The following is a 16795-nucleotide window of genomic DNA, read 5'->3' as shown; positions in this document are numbered from 1 at the left end:
ATATATATATATATATATATATATATATATATATATGATTCGTAAATTAAATAATTAAATGATTGAATATTAGTTTATATTTATTACAATTATAAATATCTATCTGTATAAAATAATTGAATATATGTGAAAATTCTACATTACATTTAATTCTTATTTTTCTTCAATTATAAATTTCTTATTACTTACTATTGAATTTCAATGGATTTAATAAATTAATTACCTGATAATCAGCATTAAATTCATAATATTTTAGTTTTATCTTTGCATCGCCGCTATGAAGTGCCATCTGGTGGCAATCACTGCAAGATCTCAACAAAATAAACATTTCAAAGAAAATAAGAAAAGAAAATTTAATCCAAATAAAATCTTTTAAAATTGAATAAATATAAACTTTACATTTTACTTAAATGCATGATAAAATAAAATTAAAAAAGAAAATATTAAATGACTATGAATTCGATTTGCATATTTCAATTTGTGTAGTACATTAATATCAACATGTATGAATAATAAGTACTTTAGGTTATGTTGAACATCCTAACGTCTATTATAGTAAAATCTATGACAACTAATTTTTATAATAAACTTTAAGGCTTCGTCTTGCAAACTTTATTAACTTTATCGCTAACAATAAGCGATAAATTTTTTATGAACAATAAAATATCTTAAGCTTTACAGCAATGATAATTAAAATAGCAAAAATAATAAGTTGTTCATCGGATCATCCACTTTATCCATCTTCTAATTTATTAGAACATCCTCCAAAATCATCGTGGCGTTGTGCCAAACCAAATGAGCTCATAGCAACAGTTATTTTTCAATTAGCCGAAGCTTCTTGTATAACTGGACTGGAAATAGGAAATTACCATTCATGTTTTATAATTGTCGAAGCTTCTACTTTTGAAAAGCCTGATACATGGATTCCTATCGTAAATCACCAATTTCTATCTCATGATGAAGTAGCAAATAGCAAGTTCAGAGATCAAGTTCAGATATTTACTAAACGAGAACTCAATCCAGAAACAATTAATATTAAATTTGACCGAGTCAAGGTTACTTGTATGCAATCGGCTAATCCAAGAGAAATTTTCGGTTTAAATTTTATAATTTTAAAAACAGAAGTTGTTGTAGATTTAGGTTTAGATATATTCGGACGTTTTAAATTAAAGGAACAAAATGATGAAGGAATGGAAGAATTTAAGGAGAAATATCTAAAACTTTTTGTAAATAGAGCAAATTATAAAGATAAATTAAAAGAAAAAATCATTGAATCTGGCGTAAGTAAGTTTGTGAACAAACAAGAAACTCCTAATTATAGGGATACACCAATTTTGGACAGAAAAGAATCGAATACAAAATTAGATGAATCAAAATCAGGTATTGTACAATTATTTTTCATAATTATTAATTATATAATCATGTTAACTAAATTTTCCTTGATTTTCAAATAACACTAGATAATACCACCAATGTTATAAAAGTTTCGAATACCAAAGTACACAATGATGAAAAAGGTTCTTCGGTAATAAAAAAAAATGAAAATTCCCCTGTTGTTCGAACATTATTTGGGGATATTGTACCAAGCCCTAAACGTAAAAAAAAATTAGACAAATGCAAAATTAATGAAGATTTCAATCAAAACTCTGAAAGCCTGTATGATATGCCACAATGTTCTACTTCACGTGATGACAAAGTTAATAAAAAAGATGATTGTTCTCTATGTCGTTTAAAAACAGATGAATTATGTAACACATGCAATTTAGTAATTAAACCGCAAGTATTAGTTGATATAAAACAACAATCTGTAAAAATCAATAAATATACAAAACCGTTTGGCAAACTTTTTGATGGTATTTCATTTTCTCTTAGTGGATATGTTAATCCACAAAGAGACGAAATCAGAAGAAAAGCTTTAAAAATGGGAGCAAAATATATTGTTGATCCAAATTTAACCAATAACAAATGTACCCATCTAATTTGTCGTTTTAAAAAAACGCCAAAATCTGAATACTTGAAAGGCCATTGTAAAATTGTGGATCATAAATTCATCGAAGATTGTTTTAATAAAAGAAAAAGGTAGGTCAGATATAATAATGCATAATAATATAAACATTAATAAACATCGATGACAATAAATAATTTATTAATTCCAGAATTCCTTGGAGGCGATATGCATTGGATAGCGATGAACAAAATCAACCAGAAAGTGAAGAAGAAATTATGGAAAGTAGTTCTCCGAGTAGCACATCAAATGTTTATGAGCAAGATACCGATTCTGAAATGATTGAATAACAAAAATAACATTACACTTTTGTGTATTAAAAAAAATTGATTTAGTTGGATGTGATTGTAATCAACATTATTAATATAACTTTTTTATAGAATATAATTACGTCAAAGTGTTTCTAGTCATTTGAGTTTGCCTTCTTAATTCCAAAAAATACTCATTTCTATTAAAAAAAGAAAAAAAAAAAAAAAAAAAAATTCATATTGTTTAAAAATTAAATCATAATATGATAAATTACAGACTATTCTTCAATTTTCAATTGCTATTTTATTAAAGATTTTTTTCATAAAATCAAATTGTATTTTTGTTGTTTAACGTATAATTTTTAATTATTACGAACATAAAATTATGTTTACTCATAGATTGAAAAACAAATGAAAAAGCAAAAAATTAAAACAAAACAAAAAATAAATTTTTCTTTCAAAATGCAAAATTTATTTTCGGAAGCATATTTTAAAAATTCCTCTTTTTATTGTTAATAAAAAATAAATAATATAATTAATTTAGTCAAATAATCAAACAATCATAAATTTTTAACTCAGAAACAAGTTTACGTTTTATAATGGCGCTAGCTTAAACTTATCCAAAAGTTGTTTTGTCATTCAAAAAATTAATTAATTGAAAAATGTCAAGTAATCCAGAAAAATCCTTTGGTTTTGAGTTACTTTTTAATATTTCTGGTGTACAAATAACGAAAAAGGAAGATGTATTAATTTTATTTGTGCATTGGTATTTTATTAAAAATAAATTCAAGTGTCTTGGAATAGGAGATTCTGTAAGTTATCAATAATTTTTATAAATAAATTGTTTAAATAATTTTTAAACATCCAATCATTATTTTCATAATTAAATAATTTTAATAATTAACACGGAACTCAATTTCTCATCTGGCAATATATATATATTATACATACATAACCTTGTAGTTTATGTTAATATTAATTTTTTTTTTCATGTATATCATTGGGCTGTATTTTTTTTTTTTTTATTAAAGTTTTATAAATTAAGTTGATTTTTTCTTTATTTTAGAAAATAATTGAACCTACAGAAACAGGGTCTGAACTACTACCTAATGGATGGAATCAATCATTAAATTACTCATTACGATATGTTAAAGAGGGTAAACTTTATATTCTAATAGGAGTAAAATCTGAAACAGATTTAATGATAAATTTATTGGTAAATTTAGATTAGAAAACTATCGACTATAATTTATATGTGATAATCAAAATTCGTAATAATTTTTTTTAGAGAATCGAAGATCACAGTGTATCAAATGCACAATTTTCTATTGACAATGTTAAACAACTTCAAGGACCTCTAGAAATAATGATACCAAATTATGAAGGTCTGTTGAATATATTAAAACAGGATCTTATTAAGCCACTTAATTCGCAAACTCAATGTGAAGTATCAACGCAAACTTCACAATCTGGAACTGAGAGATCAGGAAGAGATGATGACCCATTGAGGGTAGAATCACAGCATAGACCAGCTGGTTCTAATATACCAGGGTAATATTTTTATAAGAAATATTTCTTCTCTTGCAGGTATCCCATGATATTGATGTCCTAGAAAGACACGATTATTGGCATTATTCTACCTTCTGAAACCTTCCTGTATTCTTCCAGAATCTTTTCAGAATCTTTACAAAATCCCCTTATTAGGTATTAAAAATTAAATTTCCATTTTAATTATTAAATATTACAATTCAGAATATATATGTTTCTTGTTACATAAGTAAGTGTAAAAATGATGTCATGAATTTTAATATGAAAGAGTATAAGAAATTATAAATGTTTAATCTTACAGAATTTCAATATTTAATGTTTTTTTAAATGTATCGTTAATTATATTTTTTAAAATAGACTCCGGCGGAATGATCCATCTAGGATTGGGAAAGATGATTTAGATCCCTTTGGAGTAAGCGGAGGTGGAATGTTATTTGATCCTTTTGCTAATCGTGGACTAAGGCTTCCTCATCCCGGACTTGGAATACCTGGCAGATTACCACAGTAAGCTCAGCTAATATAAATGAAGTAAAATTTTTTTTTTTCATTGATTTCGTTTTTATCAGGGGTTCTGTCCCAAGTGGTTCAAGATTTGATCCATTTGGCCCTCCAGATATTGAAAATCCAAATCCTAGAGCAAGATTACCTGACGCCGATCATTTGTTTCCACCTGGTTTTGATGATATGTTTATGTGAGGAGGTTAAATAAAAGGAAATAAAAATAAGTTATTTAATATTTAATGCTTTCTTTTTTATTGTTTATTACATTATAAAAGTCTCCTCTTTTAAGTCTTTTTGATTATGTAAATTAATAAAAGATTTAAATATTGCAATTTGGAGTTAACATTAAATTAACAATTTGATGCATAATTTAGTAAAAATTATCAACATAGTTGATTGAACTGTTACTTTTAAAATTCACGAGTATTATGATTTCTTTGAATTTTATTTTATATGTTGAGTAATGAATTGAAACGATAAAAATATAAAGCAGCAATCAAATATATTATGTACGTCAATATTTATGTAATGGAACATTTATAGATTAATTTATATTTTATTATTATAAAAATACAATACTTTATGATATAATAATTAGAAATGTATAATCGTTATTAACGAAACAATAAATGCAATAAAATATATTAACATAAAAATTTCTTTTCACATAGGTACTTCAAATTTATCCAATTATTGAAATAAAATTATAATTATTTATGTAAAGGATTAAAAATAAAGAAACATTTGTAACAGTTACATTTTAAAAATGTCGTTTAATGTTTGTTTTCAAAAAATTTTCCGAGTGCATCACAAAAAGACGTTCGTTTATTTTACCTCATTAATACATTTACAATATACTAAAGATGATGTTATTTTGTTGAATTATTCGATGTGTCGTTGTAATTGTATCGGTAAATTATATTAACAAATGATGCACATATGTATTACGTATAATTGTGAATTCTTGCCTTAAAACAATACACTTAATTATAATTACAACTGGTTTTTAGTTAGTATATTTGTATGAAGTTATTTATTAATTAAGCACGTAGGCTCATCATTTTTTTTATTATTTTTAATTAGTATAAAATATAGTATTAAATTCTTATTTTAAAATAATTTGCATGTATATTTATGTAGTGTAAAATACATATTTATTACTTATTAATTTTCATAAAAAAGAATGAAAGTAATAGATATTTAAGAAAACGTTATATTCATTAATAATTTTATTGAAATAAGTTAATCATAAATTTGTTGCAAATATTTAAAGAAAAAACTGTGTTTTGTATCAATGATGTTTAAAATTATAAAACAACTTTATTTATTAAAATAATCGTTTTACTATTCATTTTTGAACAATTGGTTTTATTGAAATATCAAATTCTTGTAATTACTAGTTGAGAGTTCTTTTTTTTTTTTTTTTTTTTTTTTGTTTAAGCGTGAGTAAATTGAGAACAAGTTTGAAATCAATGTTAATTACATGAATTTCTACATAATTTCTTTTTATAACTTTCAACAAATTAAAGATTTATTTTGGTCATGCATTTGATCGATAACTTTCATCTGAAAGTAAATCTTGTATCTTTTCAGTTTCTTCAGAGGTTTGAATAAAATATATAAGTATATCACAGTTGAGTAATATGATTTTATACGTTTTAATTTAATTATCTTTACAATAGCTCTTAAAGAAGATATCCATGAAATAGTTACTTGTTGAGAAAAGGAAAAAAATATATATAAATAAAAACGGTAATTTAGAAATAATATTGATTGATAAAAACGTTGATAACTCTCGTAATTTTTATCTTAACGCGATAGCAAGAAACAGTAATTTTACGAAATATATGCACATTGCACTCTAGTAACCATCACAAAGACAATTTAATTAAGGTGAGGATCGATAGGGATTAACATATTTGATTTTGGAATCATGGATTTACATATTTACTTAAATTTCATTACGAACGTCCCTTGTCCCATCCTCTGGTAAAAAATATTGCAGTTTTTTTTTTCTTCGTTTGGTTAGTTAATCTTAGACAAAATGAATTATAGAGTAGGTTTATTATCATTATCTTTGTATGTCTTCTCATTAAATTTCATTTATGCTGTAAATATAACGACGAGGAATGTACTGTCCAATGATAAAGCACGTGAAACGTATATATTCATTTATTATTTGGCCTCGAGTGTGTGATACAAAGAAAAAGGGCGGGGTTGTAAGCGTATGCAGAGTGAGAAATTGTAATTCAAGAGCAATGGCTATTCAATAATTGTATATACAAAAATTGCAAGATATACAACCTTTTTGATTCTTGCAAAATATTACACCATGAAAAACAGTTAGATGACAACAATAAGCCGTTGGTCTAGTACATTCTTCGGATAACGCAGACGCAAAACAAAACGACACAAATGCGAGACTTTCATTAATTTAAATATTACAATTTTAAATTATTTGGAGTAAAATTCATCGTCTAGATATTTCATTTATTTTTATGTTTTGAACACAGTTTAATGTGGCACACAGCCTTATCGGCGATTTTATTAAAGTGCATCGTCTGATCTAAAATCTGGAACATTCATTTGATTTAATTATACATTATTTTTCATAAGAGATTCTGAGTATAAGGAAAGATAGCATCGAAACTTTAATAAAATGGCCATTGAACTGCGATTTCACTGATATATGCAAAAATTCTGGAGTGCGAATACATGTCTTTGCTTCAAATCTTATTCTTTCTTTTCTATCACTCGCTTCTCAGTGATTTTTAGTTGAAGTTATGCTTATTAGAAGCTCGATAAAACTCAACAAAAAAAAAAAATTTTTTTATTTACTCTGACCGTGTCCATGGAAATGCAACTCATGCTTAATATAAATACAATTTGAACTTTAAGCACCCAAAACATTTGTGATCTTACCTACATTCTTTATTCTTTATTATGCTCAATCATAATAACAACAACAACAACAACAATAATAATAATAATAATAATAATTAAATTAAATTAAATTTAAAAAAAAAAAAAAAAAAAAAAACTAGCAATCAAACAAAGGCTTATGTTTCACTTTTTCTTTTAAAGCAAGCGCATGCGAGAGCGAGAGCGAGAGCGAGAGCGAGAGAGAGAGAGAGTGAGAGAGTGAGAGAGTGAGAGAGAGAGAGAGAGAGAGAGAGAGAGAGAAAAAATAGGATTCGATAACAAAATTTATATATTCTAAATATGTCTCAAATTGCACTATACGAATAAATATTGATCATCATATTTTATTTTAAAAAGAGCATAATATTTTAAGCAAATTGACATTGTATAATTGAATCGTTATGAAATCGTGTTTGCTTATATGATCCCTCGTTTGCCTTATTCGCATTGAGATTCAAAACTCTAGCTTAAAATATTCACACCGAATGAAATAAAAATAATCAATATTATTAAGAGACAACAAACCACAAACAGACGATACAATAATTTATAATTGAAAGATGCGTTTAATTTCATAAGAATTGACCGATTAATGCTGTACGCATTAGTTACTGTAAAAGAGTTTGCATTTCCGTTGACAGATTCGTCGATTATCAGTTTTTCCGAATTATACATTTTACAGTATATCGCTGTCGTCAGTTGTGTAAATAAAGGTAAGTAATTAGTTGTATACCAAGTTGGTATTCAATTATAATTGGCGAATGATGTAAGCATCGCTTATTGAACGCAACACGAGTTCTTCTGCCCATTTTTCAATTTGAGTCGAGACTTGGGACGATATTTCTCCAAATAGGCCAGCTGTTTGGCATTTATAGCGCCTCGTCTCTTCCTGAAAATATATTAATTCAAATTAATTTTCGTAAAGATTTGTCAGCAAGATTTGTTAATAAGAGTTTGTAAAGCCCGTTTACATTGACAAACGACATCTGCCGCTGTTGCACGCGAGATCGCTCGATTGCCAGATTTTACTTACTCTCTGATTAAAGCGACCGCATCTTCGTACTTAAGACCAAGTTCGATGAGGGCTAGTGCGACGAGGACAGGTGCTCTACCAAGTCCGGCGACGCAATGCACTGCAACACAACTATCCGGCGTTTCCCGGAAGCGATTTTTAAGTAGCTCGAACCAATCGTCAACGACCTGCAGCATACGAAGAAAAGAATTTTGCCTTAGAATTATAGAGAGCTGCTTCGAATCCTTTCTACTTTTATTCTGCTGCTCTTCGGTCAATTTCGGGCTCCTCTGATTTACCGACGATAATTATACAGATGATTAAGGCCTTTCGCAAAATGCCCATATCTTTCCAACATTTATTTTTAAACGGCTTTAAACGCATCCGCGTACAGCAATTTCAAAAGTTTTTCATTCAAGCAGCTTCAATCTATATTACCCTTTTACATTTAACAAATAACATCTTATTGTTTTTCATCATATCAACTATATATAAAATCCATTTTTGCAGTTAAAAATCAATAAATCATTGTTTACTATTATTACTGTTATCGTCAGCATCGATGTTATAAATACTATAACATAATCAGTATTATATCACTATTATATTGTATTTAGATTAATTCTTTGATCATATTTGTGTAATATTAGATGAGTTTTGATAAAATAAATACCAAGAGAATTAAACGGTGTGCATGAGTTTCATCTATTATTTATCTAATACGTAAACAGTGTATCTTCCATATTAATAAACGTGATCACACACTCTGTTTACGATACGTTCTCTCGATACTCAACTATAAGTCGTATAAAGTATACATAATTATGAAAATTAATTTGCCTATTTATTTAATAGTATCAAAAGATTAATAAACATGTGAAAAAAAAAAAAAAAAAAAAAAAAACTTTGTCCTCTCTTTACCGAATCTTTTATCCAATTAAAGAATAAGAGACGTTAGATAATAGAGAAGAATTTGCATATTCTAGCACACCTATGACTCAAGCATCTCTTAAAAATTCAAAGATGGATCTAAGGAGCGTGCATTTTTATTTATTTATTTATTTTTTTTAACATTTGAACATATTAAAATAAAAATAGGTCTTTTGGTTATCATCTGGAATCGAACCTCAAAATCCTTTGACTATAAAGTAAATGTCTTACCGACTGAGCTAATGACTGCTACACGAAAAAACGCAACGGTACGTGGCTTTTAAAGTATATTGTGTAAGTGTTGAATAAGCCATTAGTTAAAAAAAAAAAAAAAAAAAAAAAAAAAAAAAAAAAAAAGAAATTTGCTATTGAAATAAGTTTATGTGTATGATATCTATTTTTATATAAAATCAACTTATATTAGAATTTTTATACTACGTACAGAAAGAACACTAACTTTGTTAATTAAAAAAGCATCGAATTCGATTATTTTTTAACTAATAGAAAATTTCTAACATTTTAAATATTTATCACATAATATATTCATTTCTTAAATTCAATTATGACATAGTAGTGTATTTAATTAATTTAAAGCAAATCATTAACAAAGTTACATCACTGTATACATTTAAAGAATAGTATTTTGCAATAAAAATTAAACTTATTGTTATTCTCAAACACTTCGTGTACATATTTTTCTCAGCATAACCAATAAAAAATAATGATATGCAAGAAATTTGTATTTCATTTCATATAGTTGGGTTATCGAATATCTTATTAAATTTTAAAAAATCTAAAAATTACCTCGTTTGGTGGAAACGTTCCATCGTCGAAAACTAAATCTATCACATTGATACCCTCTGATTTGAGTTCCTCAACTTTGTAAGTGGGTTCACACACTCTAACTACTTCCTTAACATTGTGCTTTTTCAATTCCTAAAAGTCGAAAAACTCTATTAAGATATACAATTAGATAAATATTATAATCATTATGCCTACGTAGTTCTACGACGATGTGTATGTGTGCAAGCGTGCGTTTGTACGAGCGACATATATACCGAATTTATAAATACATTTATGTATATGCGGTCAGAAACAATGAACGTTAATAATTAAATCTATAAAATACTTATAGAATATACTTTATAGATTTTCCTATGTATAGTATAAAATCTATAGTATCTATAGTAAATAAGTAAAAAAAAAAAAAAAAGTTAATAAATAAAATCACATGCATTTTAGGTACACAAAAGAGTCTTCAATGTTAATTTAGATAAACAAAATTTGTTAACACTGAAATAAAATAATTATACCTATGAGTGTATTTCTTGATGTGTAATTTCAAAAAATTTCGCCGTAATAAATACTAATTTATATATTAAAACAGTATCACAATAAACGTAAATGTATATTTATGAATGAAAACAATTCAATTTAATAATATAAAGAGAATAGATACTGTTAAATAATATTCGCTAGTGTGAAGCTAATCATAAGTAATTTCTATCTAAAAATTACAATAGATAAAATCTTGAAATTAATAATTTAATATAAAAAAAAAAAACTTACACTACATCTACAAAATAATAATGATTGAACAAAAGATATCAGCATTAAGTATTGACGATTAAAAGCCGTTTTAAAGATATTTCTTGAAATTTAGGTCATCCTTCCATAATTAGAATGAAAACACATTTAACAATAACCAGTTTTTAATTAAATTCGTGTAAGTAAAAATAGAATATCCATAAAAATAATAATATAAATATATTTTCTAAATACAGATTTAGCAATAAATCATTATGGTCGTAACAAAATAATTAAAGACGTTGTAGTGATTCAATCGAGTTAGAGTTAAAATAAAGGAAAAATAAATTGGGATTTTTGGAGAAATTGAAAGTGATGTTAGGAAATATTTTAAGAGAAAAAAAAAAAAAAAACAAAAAAAAGAAGAAAAATTAACGTATTAAAAACTGCAAGATCACAAATATTGGAGAAATATTAATTGTTAGTTGAAATTAGCTTCCATTAGTGTAAATAAATACGAGCAATAAAAATTACACAGAAGAAAATGTCAAAGAAATGAAGTTGTATAAAAATAATATATTTACTCCATATACACTTATAACAATTTATATTTATTTCTTAATATAACATTATTATCTTTACATTATTATCTAACAATATAACATCATTATAACTAACACAACATTATCATAGAAGAATGTATAAAATAACAATATTATTATTCGTTTATTTAAATTTACAAAGTGTAGACGACTTTTATAAAATATAAAGTAACAATTATTTTAAGTTATTTTATCGAAGGAGAGCATAGAAATTATAGACTCGGAATTAAAATAACTTTAAAGAACTTTATAATGTGAAACTAAAGAAAATCACAAACATGTAGTATTTAAGCGAATTAGACAATAAAATGATATAAGATATAAAATTAAATAAATCAATAGAAAAATTCTTTGTAATTTAGAATAAGTAAATTATGGGTAAATATACTGGACTAATTTGATACAAAAGAAAATTGAAAAATATCATTAAAATAATAAACTTCTTATGTTCAAGGATAAACTAATTATTAACGATGTAATCAAAATGATTGATATGAGATAAGAAGGTTGTAGTAGCCCTAATAATAGATATACACAATTTTTTGCGCGTAATAGTTACGATATTTTTAATCAAAACGTTAATAACAATAAGTAATAATGCTAGATTTACACACGCACGCGCACGCACACGCGCACACGCGCACACACGCACAAAAATAAATAAATATCACAATATATAAATAAAATGAATATTGTTTGTTAAGTTGACAAAAATAGAGTAAATTTTATTATATGAAGATTAAAAGAAAACAAACAACATTTATATGTTAATACTCACTTGGATGAATGTGTGGATTGTTTGATCGTTGGGACGATCAGTAATTAGGAACTTCATATTTTTATACTCGATCTCAGCAGGAGCTGGTCTGATATCTTTGACCCTCATGTTACTCATTTCCTTTTCAACGGCAGTGGATAATAAAAATTCTCCTTATCAAGCTAGCTATACTTGTTGAATTCTCGGGAGAAATTGAATAAGCTCGACGACTGCTCTAACGTTCAATTCTTTGGAAAAAGAAATACAAGATAACAACGAAGAAGAAACTAATATGAAAGAACTTTTGATGTGTCACTCCTCCCGGACTTTTAGAATTGCTTCATTTAGCTTTGTTCAATACCGATCGAATTGTTGAGAAACAACGTAGTCCATAGGTGTCAGTCTTATCAAATTGTTCCTCATTGAAAATCAATAAAAAAATACACGGTATTTTTTCACAGAGGATAGAACAGCGGACACTCACATCTAGATTTTACAAAGGGTCCTAGGGGCCGCGAACCTCACAAGAATATCTCGGAACTACGTTACATTAGGTCTTCTCGATATGCACTTATTTCCCAAATGGGATTTTCTCTGGGGATACTTCTCTATTGGGAAGATTATCTGAAACAAAAAACAATTACGTATTTATTAATCGTAATTGAAACATATATTCCATCCTAGGAAAAAATTTTTTAATTTCTAGATAATTATTTTCTTATTATACGTATAAATTATAGCTTTTTAAAAAAAATATTCACTGTATAAGCTTGAAACAATACAACATTCAATATATATTTTAAAATGAGTAGCCAATTTTCATAATAATAATCATATATTTCAATGCCGAAATATTTAATAAAAATATATAGGCATTAATTACTATTTTATACATTATATAAGAACAAAGAAGAGGGAGGAAAGTCAAACATTAACATCAACTATTGACATCATTATGTATTTTTTTTTATACAAGACTTATTTATCATGTGTAAAACATTTGTAAAATACATCCTTTGTATTTAGCATTTTATACGTAATGTTTATAAAACTGTCTATTGAAATTCGATGCAAAACGTTGTTGCGTTCAATTGATTTAATTTTATTAAAAATTTATTTATTTATTTATTTATTTATTTATTTATTTTATTTTTTTTTGTTTTTTGTTTGTGTAATATACATTTATTTACAATTTTATATTAGTAAAATTAACTGTTTATGTTAAAAAAAAAAATTGGAAATTTGTTTTTTAATGCATATGGTTTCGTGACAAATGAATTTTGTTTGAAAAATCTTCGCTACAAGAACAAAAAATGTTGTCATAAAACTGATTTTTAACATGATCAATTTAGATGTTTCGTGCTCAAATATGAAATAATATTGTAAAATATCCTTTTCTAATACAACTTACTTTATAGCTTCAAAATTCTTATATATTTTTATAAAAAATGTTAATAACGTGTTTTAAAAATGAAAGCTCTAAGGAAAATGAAATTTTAATATTTGCAATTGTTGTAAATACAAGGACATTTTGATTGTCCATGCCTATAAAATTATTATAGTAATTAGATTATTTAATTAAAAACATTAAACAAACTAAATAAAACAATTAAATAATCGGTGTAATAATAATGTAGCAGTGTTACATATTTGCCGGCTTGTCTCTCTCATACATGTTATTTTTAGCCAGACGTGTGATTTAAGGTTCCGAAGTAATGATAGAATTCTTGGATGGTATGCGAAAAGAAAGGCCACGTAAATCCAATAGAAACAAGAGAAATCAAATTGATTAAAAATATATTTAGTTAAAATTAATTAATGACGAACTTTCGCACTTCGCAAAAAACAATACTGTATAAGATTGTAAAAGAATAATTTTATATTGGGTATGTAATAATAATTTTATTTGTCTTAAATTCTCTGCTACTTCATTAGGAAATTATATAATCAAAAAATCGAATTAAAAGAAAATGTACAAAACATATCTATGATGAACTTAGTTTATCAATTTACTTAATGTTTATTAAAAATTCAAAATATAAATTCGTAATACATCATTAATTATTATCATTAATGAATAACTTATTGAAATGACACGTTTTTTTTTTTTTTTTTTTTTTAGTAAATAATACGAAAAATATGTACATTTATAGGAATATAAATCGAGAAAATAATCTTTTTTTCTTTCTTTCGAATATTAATATTTGCTAACTATACAAAATAAATATTTTTTAGATTGATGATTAATTTCTGATCAATTTTTCCATTTGCATACTAAAATACTAATTTTAAACCAACTGAATATAATTGAAAGTTTGTAATTGACAAAATTTTCTTACAAATTGTTAAGATACTTGAATGCACGCAAAAGTAAAATCTATGGTCAAACAAAGGATATTAGCTTGCTCAAGTTAGTAAATATTTTTCATTAAATTTATGTATCAGTTATCTCCAGTTTAGTTATTTAAGTAGAATTATTAGCTTTATCGGAAATTTTGTTAATAGAATTAAATGATATAATTTTGATGATAATGAAGAATTCGACTTTGAAATTCAACAATCTATGAAATAACTATAGAGAAAAGTGATTTTTTTTTTTTTTTTTTTTTTTAATTTTATTCAATAAAAAATTTATGCAATCTTAATAATTGAAAATATATTATCAAATAATATTTAAACATAATATTTTGTTATCATATACTGTCATAATAATAACCGTATGCTTCAATATGTATTATAATCTGAACAATTATTACAAATATTTATTAAAAATTATGAATATTAATTAATTGGCTACCAATTATTAATAATTGTAAATTTCCAAACATGGTAAATTGAAAATTAAAAATAAACATTATTTTTAGAATCGTTGTTATATATTTAAGATATCATAATCATCTTGTTAATTTCATAAAGTAGTAAGAAATTGTAATTAATGGAAGTTTTGTCAATTGCCAGATCGTTATGTATTACATGAATTACAAGCTAATGCAAATGTTATAATTCAAAATAATTATTTATAATCATGAAATGAAAATTATCGAGTACATATTCTAATAAAATTTAGTAATTTACTTATAAATTATTTAAAAATGTATAAGAATTATTTAAATAAATTAACGATAGCTCAAAAAATATAAAACTGATCGAGATGAATAATTAGAAATTTAAAAAAAAAAAAAAAAACTTTCCTAAAGAATTTGAATCATTTATTTTTTTTTAAAACGTTATTTATTAAAAAAATTAGTTTAATAATTAATTTTAAGTACTGATAATTTTTTTCAACAACAAATTTGAATTTGTAGTATATATTTAAAAAAAAAAAAAAAAAAAAAAAAAAAACAAACTGTATTGATTAATAATATCTATTATTATAATTCTAAAACATTTTTAAAGGTAATTAAATAATTTGTGTATTACACACTATAATCAGCATTAATATTACTGGAAAAGTAATTTGAATATTATAAAATAACAATAATTTATTACAATATAAGTCTTTCATAAAAAAAAAAATATACATTTTCGATCTTTTCTAATATGACAAGGTCTAATGATTCTACACTTTTTTAAACGATTCCTTTTGCTTTTTTTATAATTTTCTATATAATACATATAACATTTAAATAAAAATAATATGTAACTTTAATAAATTAATGAATAATAATCATATTGAAATTAAACGGTTAATGGTTATACTTTTGACATTAAAACAAGAATTTTATTGTTTTTCTCTGGAAAAATATTTTGTAATGTTAATAAACAAAAATGTTATTCTAAAAAAAAAACTTTATTATCCATAAGATCTTGTTAAACATAAAAGATTTTTATAAAAACAGTATCAAGTTTATCAACTCAATTATAAGGTAGGAAATATATATTCAATATTTCCAAACTTATATTTAAATTTTATAATGATTTTTGTATTCTTTAAATTCTATAATAACATTAACATTATTTCATTCATAAAAATTAAAAAAATTTAAATATATTTTTCTATTATATATAATAATTATTATATTATAGATATGTCAGGGTGTATTTTCGAAAAATACGCATTAGTATTTCGATTTTAATGAAATATCGTTATAAATATATAAATATATTTATAACTAATATATTTATAATTATTGTGATCATATCTATCGATATAACACTATAAATTATACAAATCTATAAAAAATTTTTTTTAGAAATCAATATATATAAAATTAAATACATTAAAAATTTGTTGAAAGTGTTATTGAAAAAGTGTCATAATTGCATTGGCGGAATTGAATGATAAAATTATGAATGAAATAAATATAAGAGATCATTAAGAAACTTACCTATTTGGCACTGACAACTCTTCGTGGGAAGGGCGATCAGTATGCTTAACGTGAATATGCCTTGCGCGTAGAATTTATATATACTTTTATTTTTAATTTTATTTTCTAGTCGCACTTATGCTGATAGTTACGAGTGGTCTATTTATCTGCGTCTAGGGAAAGGGAAAGTCTTATAAAAATCATGAAATAATTGCTTTAACCCATATGCTTTTATGAAAAAGTAATTTTTCTTTTAGCTGTAAGAAAATTTGTAATGATGACTAGTTCGATGATTTTTTGCTAGAAATGTTACAAGTTTTTTTACATTATTCTTTAGCTTGCACTCAAGTAAAATAAATTAAAAAATTATGACATGTTTTATCTATTTATTCTTTTGCTAATTTTTATACACACATACACACACACACACACACAC

The 16795-nt window shown here is 24.8% G+C and overlaps 3 protein-coding genes across 3 annotated transcripts; 2 read left to right on the top strand and 1 right to left on the bottom strand.

The window, feature by feature from the left end:
• The first annotated feature begins 667 nt into the window (after nucleotides 1-667).
• On the top strand, nucleotides 668-2341 carry XRCC1 (DNA repair protein XRCC1). Its single transcript, XM_011507221.1, has 3 exons — nucleotides 668-1391; nucleotides 1487-2079; nucleotides 2157-2341. The coding sequence occupies exons 1-3, from the start codon at nucleotides 684-686 to the stop codon at nucleotides 2293-2295; spliced, it is 1440 nt and encodes a 479-aa protein (XP_011505523.1). The 5' UTR covers nucleotides 668-683; the 3' UTR covers nucleotides 2296-2341.
• Nucleotides 2342-2831: 490 nt separating this feature from the next.
• PI31 (Proteasome inhibitor 31 kDa) lies at nucleotides 2832-4542 on the top strand. The gene is made up of 5 exons (XM_011507220.1): nucleotides 2832-3065; nucleotides 3320-3469; nucleotides 3542-3804; nucleotides 4159-4305; nucleotides 4368-4542. Exons 1-5 carry the CDS (start codon nucleotides 2916-2918, stop codon nucleotides 4495-4497), a joined length of 840 nt encoding a protein of 279 aa, XP_011505522.1. The 5' UTR covers nucleotides 2832-2915; the 3' UTR covers nucleotides 4498-4542.
• A 3202-nt stretch (nucleotides 4543-7744) lies between these two features.
• On the bottom strand, nucleotides 7745-16528 carry LOC105368240 (protein tyrosine phosphatase type IVA 1). Its single transcript, XM_011507219.1, has 5 exons — nucleotides 16381-16528; nucleotides 12074-12676; nucleotides 9971-10102; nucleotides 8258-8424; nucleotides 7745-8113 (listed from the first exon to the last, which is right to left on the bottom strand). The coding sequence occupies exons 2-5, from the start codon at nucleotides 12188-12190 to the stop codon at nucleotides 8002-8004; spliced, it is 528 nt and encodes a 175-aa protein (XP_011505521.1). The 5' UTR covers nucleotides 12191-12676; nucleotides 16381-16528; the 3' UTR covers nucleotides 7745-8001.
• Between the last annotated feature and the right edge of the window lie 267 nt (nucleotides 16529-16795).

Source organism: Ceratosolen solmsi, unplaced genomic scaffold, assembly GCF_000503995.2.
Source record: "Ceratosolen solmsi marchali unplaced genomic scaffold, CerSol_1.0 scaffold6, whole genome shotgun sequence".
NCBI classification, from domain to species: Eukaryota; Metazoa; Arthropoda; class Insecta; order Hymenoptera; family Agaonidae; genus Ceratosolen; species Ceratosolen solmsi.
This window is presented reverse-complemented; position numbering and strand designations above follow the sequence as displayed.